Source organism: Ostrea edulis, chromosome 5 (assembly GCF_947568905.1).
Source record: "Ostrea edulis chromosome 5, xbOstEdul1.1, whole genome shotgun sequence".
Classification (NCBI taxonomy): Eukaryota; Metazoa; Mollusca; class Bivalvia; order Ostreida; family Ostreidae; genus Ostrea; species Ostrea edulis.
The window spans coordinates 77,759,298-77,770,230 of record NC_079168.1 but is presented as its reverse complement, the minus strand read 5'-3'; the positions used below and the strand labels follow the sequence as shown (position 1 = coordinate 77,770,230).

At 36.7% G+C, this 10,933-nt stretch overlaps 1 protein-coding gene across 7 annotated transcripts in view; it reads left to right on the top strand.

The window, feature by feature from the left end:
- LOC125651709 (chromodomain-helicase-DNA-binding protein 1-like) overlaps positions 1-8,195 on the top strand; it is a 43,535-nt gene extending 35,340 nt beyond the window's left edge. For 6 of the 7 annotated variants that reach the window (XM_056166277.1, XM_048880426.2, XM_048880424.2 and 3 more), the window contains 8 exons: positions 81-197; positions 764-942; positions 2,082-2,187; positions 2,457-2,611; positions 3,112-3,267; positions 3,627-3,722; positions 5,445-5,636; positions 7,007-8,195. In XM_056166277.1, the coding sequence (XP_056022252.1) occupies positions 81-197; positions 764-942; positions 2,082-2,187; positions 2,457-2,611; positions 3,112-3,267; positions 3,627-3,722; positions 5,445-5,636; positions 7,007-7,142 (1,137 nt within the window). In that variant the 3' untranslated portion in view covers positions 7,143-8,195. The remainder of the gene's footprint in view (positions 1-80; positions 198-763; positions 943-2,081; positions 2,188-2,456; positions 2,612-3,111; positions 3,268-3,626; positions 3,723-5,444; positions 5,637-7,006) is intronic. The other variant, XM_048880427.2, reaches the window with a different exon arrangement.
- Positions 8,196-10,933: the final 2,738 nt, after the last annotated feature.

Here is a 10,933-nt window from a genome sequence, read left to right as displayed (position 1 = left end):
AGATTTCAGATAAATGTTTACAGTAGTGTCTTTAGTGTACAAGATTTGTTGTATACATGATTTATATGTTTTATATATAGGCATCCAAAAAAGCTAAGAAGAATGATGCGATGCATTTTACTGCTGGAGCAGTGCCAGTGCCTGTGGCATTAGAGACCAAATTCAGTGGAGAACTCCCCAGTGATGTGTTTGCTAAGGTAATATATTAACCTCAAAGTTTGTTTCAGGTTACACTTACAGAATTGTTACAATTTCCATTATTCAGAAGTACACCATGTGGTCCTACAGGTTAGTCTATCATCATTGTATTTTTATACACTAGATACAGTGTATTTAACTGAAAAATATGTTTTAATGTGATTTTTGGTCCAGTTTTAAAATTAGATTCTACAATATGAAATATAGAAATGTTAGCTGATTCTTCTCAAACACTGAAGTAAATTTCCACTATATTTTCCAGTCTAAAATAAGGAGATTTGGCAAACGCAAGTCCAAAGTAAGCTTGTTTTTCCTGAAAATGCAAGGGATAAACAAGTACATCTATTTCAAATGATTGGAGTTAAATCATCAGTCATTTTTCAACAAAAAATTTATTAGAAATTTATTAATATTTCTGTAGTTAATTATATTTATTATTTGTCCAGATACATGTATGACTTTAAAAAATGTGTTTTTCCATGAAATACTTAATGAAAATAATGACGGGCATATGATCTTGTACTGCAACTGTGATGATTTTGAAAAGAATGTGCTTTGATTTCAGTGTAAAGAAATGATGCGACCTGTGAAGAAAGCTTTAAAACGTTTAGATAACCCAGATGAGGGTTTATCTGACAGGGAGCAGTTGGTGCATACTCGACAGTGTTTGTTAAAAATTGGGGACAGGATAAATGAGTGTATGGCTCACTATAATGACCCAGAAGTCATCAAACAGTGGAGAAGGTAAGATCAATACTGAAGTATAGTACTTAGATTTTACCCAAGCCCATGTCTTGTCAATTTTGTTGAAAACAGAACATAAATCTTTTGATTTGCGATTCATAATTTTCTAAATTTGATATACATGTAGCAAACAGTGTTTTGAATTCAGCTGTGGTGTTGCATGAGTTTACTTAAGGTAGCTCACTACACTAAAGCTTATACTCTTTATGACATGACGTCACAAAATGGCAATTTAAATGTTTTGTGAAATTATTTGTATCGATGGATTTGTTTGTCTATCATCGTAGCTCAGTGGTTAAAGCATAGGGCTGGTGAACCGCAGATCTAGAGTTCAAATACGCCAGAGTCTTTTGTTCATATGTGTTAAAATATTTTTTTGAAAATCATGTTTTTACCCAAATTTGCATATTTTCTGCCTTTTTGACTTAAATACTTATTAAATATCGTGATATCTTTTATGATTAAATCAATTCGTACTGATTTGAGAAACTATTTCAGGGTGTAGTGAGCCACCTTAATTTTCTTTGTTAGTAGGAATTTGAATTTGAAATAAATGTTTTTAAGTGGGTTAAGCTTAAACTATTAATGATACATTTACATGTATCATTTTTAACTCTCAAAAATATAGACTGTTTATGATAATTGTCAAAATTGAAATTTGAGTTGATTGAACTATGGGGTAGCTACAATGCAGGGGTACCTTAGAATCAGAAAATATGTTCCCTTTTTGTTTATACCCCACAAAGGAATTTGGGTGGGGGCGTTATACCGGAATCGTCTTGTTTGTCTTTTAATTTGTCCAATGTATATCTCTAACACCGAAAAACAGATATGATTAAAACTTTGTGCATATCTTAAATGAATAATGAAGATGTGCAATAACTATTTTGATTGAGATTTTTTAACATTCTAAGAAGTTAGGATTTTTTTTGCCCCATTTTGAAGTAGGTGTTGTGTTAAGTTGTCATTGTTCAGAGTATAATTTAAAAACCATTTATTCTTCATTAAACTTCAGTATGCATAAATTCACTGTTTTCCCACTATTCAATGTGCTGGGGGGGGGGGGGGGGGGGTATTAGTTCCGTTTTGTTATTTTTTGTCTAATCAGAAGATTGTAGCTGTATTCCATTTTATTGCAGTTTTCTCTGGATATTTGTATCCAAGTTCACGGAGTTTGATGCCAAAAAGCTTCATAAGTTGTACAAGCACGCTCACAGGAGACGGGAGGAGGAGCAGGAACAGGAGGTATGCAACTCGGATTTTCTGCTCGTCTTGAATCATCGATCAGTTTTCCCTACAATCGTTGGTTTTGTTGCCTCCAGAGAAGTGTCTTTCTCTCACCAAGTAGAATCATAATTTTATGATAAAGTAAATGCATGTTACATGCACTCCTTGGAATATGTATTCTAAAATGCAAAATATTTTTGCCAACTTAAGGTGATATACCTTATGTTCCACATGACCGGGTGACAAACTACCCCCAATATGTTTAGACATCCTCATATTTGTTTTAGGGTGGCAGTACGAAGCCCCAGACCTCTGAGAAACACGGAAACCATGTAGACAAACAAAGTGAGGGCAAGAAACACAAACGACCGGCAGAATTTGGGGATGGGGACAAGGCCACCAAGAGACCCCCACATGAACATAGGGCCAAGGAACATAAAAGGTAAGCCGGGCGTCTATCTGACACCAGTCCTCTAGCTTTGAATATATGTAGTTTCAGCTTTATTGTGTTATGTAATTGCATGTCTTTTCGGTGTCTTTGTAGGATGTAAATTTTATGAAATCATTGCCTTGTTGTCTTGCTACCGACAGGAGAAAAGCATTTATTTATAGAATGTATCAATACTCTGGCTCTGTGAAAAAAAGAAAATAATGCATGTACAATTTTCACTGCTTCTAGATTAATTTCTTGTATCCTTGTACATGTATCTATTTTATTAATTTTTCGTATTTTTTATATATATTGTGAAAGCTTCAAGTCTTCAAAAGTTTGTCCCTTTATGATCATAGGACCTGTACTGGAAAGGCATTACATTTACAAGTTCAGTCTCAGTATTTGACAGAAAAATGTTGCACCATACATACAAATTTACACAGAAAGATGATTGGAGTTAGCTATTTTGTCAGTGTGATTTTGATTTTGATTTTTGTTTCCTTCTTAAGTTCCGCCTCAGTAAGTAATGGTCCCCGTCATAGTACCAGCACCAACAGCTTAAGTCACAAACACAGTGTCCTAGATTCTAGTCACGACTCCAACTCTAATGATAGGTGGACTCATGCTAGTCCCTTAGCAAGGGCTGAAGATCAACCTAGAAATAGGCAAGTCATTTGTGTGTGCTGTCTATTGGCTCCTGGGGAGGGAATGTTCTAGGGGTTACATATAATAAAGGTCTGGCAATACTGCACTGTAATCTTGTATTCCATGAAGGCATAATGGCAAGAAGCTTACAAAATGTCAATTCTGGTCTCATTTTATTGAAAGGATGTCACTAATTTTTAAGCGAAGTTTAAGTTCACGGTCATGATGCATGTACTGTTGTAAAATTTTAAGTTTCTTGCAAAAGTAGCTTCCATGTTTTGTGTTTGAGTTACATGTATATTTGTGAATGGTGATACCCATATTTTGGATTCTCTGTGTGAGAGCTTCTTGATTAAGAAATTTATTCGTCTACCTCTAGGTACGACAACAGCTCAAGTGCCTATGGGCGTCAGCAGCATTACCAAGACAGGAGTTACCATGGCAATGACCCCAGATTTGGCGATTCACACCACAGGTCAGTTCTCCCTTTACTATCAAATGTAATTGTAGACATGTATAAGATTCTCTTTTTATTATGCCCCCCTTTGAAAAAGAGGGGGCATATTGTTTTGCAACTGTCGGTCGGTCTGTAGACCACATGTTGTCCGCTCAATATCTTGAGAACCATTCACTTGATGATAATGATATTTCATATGTGGGTTGGTTATGAGTGGAAGATGACCCCTATTGTTTTCCAGGTCCAAAGGTCAAGGGTCAATCTACTCTGGACATAGGAATATAATGTCCGCTCAATATCTCGAGAACCCTTTGCTTGAAAGACATCAAACTTGGCACACTGGTACATCCTAAGGAGTAGATGACCCCTATTGATTTTGAGGTCGTATGGTCAAAGGTCAAGGGTCAAACTGGACATAAGAATATACTGACCATTCAATGTCTAGAGAACCCTTTGCTTGACAGACATCAAACTTGGTACACTAGTACGTCTTCATGAGAAGATGACCCATATTGATTTTGAGGTCACATGGTCAAAGATCAGACATCAAACTTGGTACACTGATACGTCTTCAGGAGAAGATGACCCTAATGATTTTGAGGTCACATGAGCAAAGGTCAAGGGTCAAACTGGACATAAGAATATACTGTCCGTTCAATATCTTGAGAACCCTTTGCTTGACAGACATCAAACTTGGTACACTGGTACATCTTCAGAAGAAGATGATCCCTATTGATTTTGAGGTCACATGTTTAAAGGTCAAGGGTCAAACTGGACATAGTAATATACTGTCCACTCAATATCTTGATAACCGTTATACTTGACAGACATCAAACTTAGTACATTGGTACATCTTCAGGAGAGGATGACCCATATTGATTTTGAGGTCAAAAGTCAATAGTTGAACTGGACATAGTAATACATTGTCTCCTATATTTTAAGAATTATTTGCTTGATTGACACGTACCAAACTTGGTTCACTGGTACAGCATAAGGAGTAGATGACCCCTATTGAATTTTAGGTCACATGGTCAATTCACTCTTGACATAGGAAGATATTGTCTGCTCAATATTTTGAATTGATGATAATACTATCAATTAAATGAGGTGTGTGTATAACCCTTTTCAATTTTGCACCATGGGGGGCATATGTGTTTTACAAACATCTCTTGTTCATGTATAATACGTGCATATACAGTAAACCACGCTTAAAATGCATTCTCGCTGACTTCAAAGTGATATCCTGTACGAGATGATAATAATGAAAATGTTATTGGATACGATGAAGTTTACTCTTTTGAACTTTTTCACGGGTCTTGGCAGTTTGCTATAACCAAATTTTACTGTATAATGAAGTTTGGTTATTTTGACTGTGTTTTGCTGGTCTTCGCAGTTCACTATAACTATGTTTTATTTTTACTGTATAATGAAGTTTGGTTATTTTGAACTGTTTTTACTAGTCTTGGCAGTTCACTATAACCATGTTTTACTGTATAATGAAGTTTGGCAGTTCATTATAACCGTGATTTACTGTATAATGAAATTTGGTTATTTTGAACTGTTTTTGCGGGTCTTGGCAGATCATTATAACCGTGTTTTACTGTATAATGAAGTTTGGTTATTTTGAACTGTTTTTTGTGGGACTTGACAGTTCACTATAACCATGTTTTACTGTATACTAGAGTTTGCTATGACTGTTTTATCGTACATTCATGTCTATCCAATGCCATGTTACTTCAGATTTAATAATGACCGGCGAGAATATTCCTCCAGCCATTCATACCATCGTGACCGCGGTGATCACTCATCAAGTTACCATTCCCATCATGATCACCATGGTAACTACCGGTCAGATCACAGAGGTGACCGTCGTCCAGAGTATGGACAATATGGACACCGAGATTACGGCAGCAACCGTCCTGACAGTAGTAGGTAGGTGCACACTATAGACACTTGTGATCATAGAAATAAAGTTCATTATGAATGAAATTTACATTGATCTTTGAAAGTCATGGAAAATAAAATGGAAAGTTGTGTAATTTTAGACTCTGTCCTTTTAAAGTGCTTGAATTTCAGCATTTTCCATTGAAATTGTACAACAAAACTTAGTTTGCATATTTTGTTTCATATGTTCTTTTTATACCCCCCGCAACAAGTTGGGGGGGGGGGGGTATACTGGAATCGGGTTGTCCGTCTGTCTGTCCTTCCGTCCGTCCGTCCGTCTGTAGACGCAATGGTTTCCGGGCTCTAAAGCATTATCCTTTCCACCTACAGTCACCATATCATACATATGGACTACCCATGGGATGAAGATGTTCCCTATCGATTTTGGGGTCAAAGGTCAAGCGCACTGGACATTGAAGTATCAATATGGTTTCCGGGCTCTAAAGCGTTATCCTTTCCACCTACAGTCACCATATCATACATATGGACTACTCATGAGATGAAGATGTTCCCTATCGATTTTGGGGTCAAAAGGTCAAAGGTCAAGCGCACTGGACATCAAAGTAGCAATATGGTTTCCGGGCTCTAAAGTGTTATCCTTTCCATCTACAGTCACCATATCATACATATGGACTACTCATGGGATGAAGATGTTCCCTATCGATTTTGGGGTCCAAAGGTCAAGTGCACTGGACATCGAAGTAGCAATATGGTTTCCGGGCTCTAAAGCGTTATCCTTTCCACCTACAGTCACCATATCATACATATGGACTACCCATGGGATGAAGATGCTCCCTATCGATTTTGGGGTCAAAAGGTCAAGCACACTGGACATCGAAGTAGCAATATGGTTCGGTTTGTCATGCCATTTGTTTTATACACTCAGAAAAGAGGTAGTTTATACCTATTACCAACACCCTTTGGGAGATTGGGGTAAGCGGGGGGTGTTCTTAGTGAGCATTGCTCACAGTACCTCTTGTTTTTTTTATCTAAATGTATCATTCAATGTTGTATTATATGTTAATCTGTATATATTTATACAGAGTAAGTGGAATTCATTGACTAACTTGTTGCTAAGAAATGTGATAAGTATACCAAGGAAAATTCTTTCATGGAAGTTGAAAAGTGTATGAACCTTATATGTATGTTATGACCACCCCAGAAAATTATGTGTTGCGTGGAAAGCAAAGTAGCAGCAAGGGATGGCTTTGTTGTATAGTGTACATACATGTCCATCTTTTGTATTCAGCATTTTTGAGGGAGTTGTTTGAATAGTGTCTTCACTGGCGATGATATGATTTAGTTTTGTCAATTTCTTATTCATATCCACTTTGTGATTTAAGAATTTTTCTTTTCAGTTACCAGTCTCATTCAGATAGGAAGCGTAAAGGTGATGCAATTCCAGACCGTAGATCTCAGAAGGAGCCTCGAATTCTTGAGGACACGAATCGGTCATCGTTTTACTCCAACTCCAGTCAGGATGCCAAGATTTGACCCCCACCCCTCATCCACTACACCACATACAAATGTACAATAAACACTGGAGGTAGTTGCCCATCCCCTAAACTCGGGGAATGTTCCATTCTCTGTCATACATTATCATCTCATTTAGACGCCATCACAGATGATCCCAATCACCTAGCCTGGACTCATTTCTCAAATTTCACTGCCACAAAACATCAGTGCATTTTATTTGTATCGGACACATTCAGGAAAATGTGATAAGTTATTTTAGTTTGAAGCCCTCGTGTAGACTGGATTTATTCTTACAAATGTCTGCCCGTTTTATGATTGGAATGTGTGAAAGTTGTGTTTGCTTTTCAAGCATCAGACTACAGGCTGAACCACTTTTATTCGTGTGTCTGTTTTTGTGTCTGGATTTCTCCCACTTCTAAGTGCAGCTGGTTTGAGGAAACTTACATGGAAGTAGGACTTCGTTTTTATTTCCTATGAGAGGTAATTAATTGCATGTTCCAGTATTTATTTTGAATAACACACAAACCGTGCTAAAAGTCTTCACATTAAATCATATGTGTATATTTGAATTTCAGTTTGAGTTTTGGCTTTGTATTCATAGCAAATCACTATCATATCATTTTAAGTAACAATGATCCTTTTAATTTCCAATATCCTGAATAGTATGAAAAACAGTGGATCAGTCAACAGAATTTCATTTAAAAAATATTTCATTTGAAAAAAATACTGAAAACATTTGGAAATTGCTTTTTTTATACACCTCTGCTTGATGCAGATTTTAAAACTTTGCAAGAGCTACTCATTTTGTTCTGATCTGTATTAAATTGTCAGAAACTGACCCAATAACAATGAATATGTGGATATGTTATATCTAGCTGTCGGATCTCATCTTACTACAAGTGCTTTTGTGCTACACATGTGTACCTGCATGATGAGAGTGTCTGTGATAAGTGATGTTGAACCACACATGTTTGTGTTCAGTGTGAGAGATCAAGTGGAATCAATTTATTATTTGTACATATTCATTTTGTATGTAAAATATTGTATATATGAAATAAAATTGAAATGAAAGGATTTTGTTTTTCGTTATTGGGGTGGGGGTGGGCAGTCTATGCGAAAGACATCGGACCGTCGGACCTGACCGATGTGCAGTGCCTAAGGTCCGATGCGTCATTTTTTACACCGGACCGGTATGTCCGATGTCTCACTGTCCGGTTTTGAGCTTTACTATTTTGACGCGGAGTCATTTAAATGTTTGTTATAAGTAAAAACTATCACACAAATCCAAATACGTAAATGAATATGATTAAAACCGCATGGACCGTCTAAAGTATTATGCGGGAAGGATCCCTGGTATAGTATTACTGGTATAATAAATAAGATTTCCTTGGTTTTGCATTTTCACGTGTTTCACTTTTATACATTAGGTTTTTCGGTCTGACAAAATTTGGTTCGGTCCGGTGTGTTCATTGATTACACAGGACCGAATGTCCTGTGTTGTCAAAAAAACTTTTGCATAGACTGGGTGGGGGGTAGATATTACTTTGTGCTAATGGTGTCTGGGCCACATTTTTCGAACATTTCAGAAATATTGGGTACTCGGGTCTTCACAGGATTGGTTGATGAGGATGTGTCATGATGTCAAGGAAGCAGAGGTTAAATTGTCTATTCTATAGCAATATTATTTACGGCAAAGGTTGCTTTTGACTTGAAGATGCCATGACACTGACCCAAGATGATTTAAAGACCTTGGTTTAATTTTGAGTTTATGTTCAAGGTCATGCTTGATTTCTGCCATTTGTTTTTAGCTCATTTGAGCTGAAAGCTCAAGTGAGCAGCTTTTCTGATCACCCGTTGTCCGTCGTCTATCCGTTTGTAAACTTTTCATACTTTCGTCTTCTTCTCCAGAACCACTGGGCCCATTTCAACCAAACTTGGTACAAATCATCCTTTGGTGAAGGGGATTCAAGTTTGTTCAAAGGAAGGACCATGCCCCCTTCAAAGGGGTGATAATCACAAAATAGGGTGGAGTCATTTAAAAGTCTTCTTTTCAAGAGGAGTTTGTTAAAATCGTGACCCCTGGGGGTAGGATGGGGCCACAATAGATGATCAAAGTTTTACATTCAAATATATAGGGAAAATCTGATGAACCACTGGCTAGGAAAGACATGAAAGCTTTCCGACATGGTGCAGATTCAAGTTCGTTAAAATCATGACCCCCGGGGGTAGGATTGGGCCACTACAGGGGATGAAAGTTTTACATACAAATATATTTGGGAAATCATTAAAAATGTTCTGAAGAATCACTGGGCCAGAAAACTTTACAATTAAATGAAAGCTTCTTGACATAGTACAGATTCAAATTTGTTAAAAGCATGACCCCCAGGGGTAGGATGGGGCCACAATAGGGGATCAAAGTTTTGCATACTAATATATAGCGAAAATCTAAAGAATCATTGGGCCAAAGAAGTTCACACTTATAAGAAAGCTTACCGACATAGTACAGATTAAAGTTTGTAAAAGTCATGGCCCCTTGGGTAGGTTGGGGTCACAATAGGGGATCAAAGTTTTACATTTTACATGCGATTATGTAAGGAAAATCTTTAGATATGGGCTCAGGTGAGCAATATGGGCCTCTTGTTTAAATTATTTTTCATCTTGATGTGATGATTTCCGAATTTGATATTGTAGCAATAGTACCATACTTTACATATTGTATGTCAGCCAGACTGCCTTGTTATCTCAGTGGTTAGATTACCAAAATATCGGTAGTCGTGCAAGAATCCCGGGTTCAATTCTGATTTATCCGAAGATTATTCTCACCTTTGCCAGAATAACTTTGTAATGTGCATTTATATAATATTATACAGAGGTAGAGTAGAGTTGAATATACAGAGGTAGAATTGAATATACAGAGGTAGAGTTGAGTATACAGAGGAAGAGTGAGATGAATATACAGAGGTAGTGTAGAGTTGAATATACAGAGGTAGAGTAGAGTTGAATATACCAAGGTAGTGTAGAGTTGAATATACAGAGACAGAGCAGAATTGAATATACAGAGGTAGTGTAGAGTTGAATATACAGAGGTAGAGTTGAATATACCGAGATAGTGTAGAGTTGAATATACAGAAACAGAGTAGAGTTGAATATACAGAGGTAGAGTAGAGTTGAATATACAGAGGTAGAGTAGAATTGAATATACAGAGGTAGAGTAGAATTGAATATACAGAGGTAGAGTAGAATTGAATATACAGAGGTAGAGTAGAGTTGAATATACAGAGGTAGTGTAGAGTTGAATATACCGAGGTAGTGTAGAGTTGAATATACAGAGAGTTGAATATACAGAGGTAGAGTTGAATATACAGAGACAGAGTAGAGTTGAATATACAGAGACAGAGTAGAGTTGAATATACAGAGGTATAGTAGAGATGAATATACAGAGGTAGAATAGAGTTGAATATACAGAGGTAGTGTAGAGATGAATATACAGAGTAGAGTTGAATATACCGAGGTAGTGTAGAGTTGAATATACAGAGTAGAGTTGAATATACAAAGGTAGTGTAGAATTGAATATACAGTGGTAGAGTTGAATATACCGAGGTAGTGTAGAGTTGAATATACAGAGTAGAGTTGAATATACAGAGGTAGAGTTGAATATACAGAGACAGAGTAGAGTTGAATATACAAAGGTAGTATAGAGTTGAATATACAGAGGTATAGTAGAGATGAATATACAGAGGTAGAGTTGAATATACAGAGACAGAGTAGAGTTGAATATACAAAGGTAGTGTAGAATTGAATATACAGTG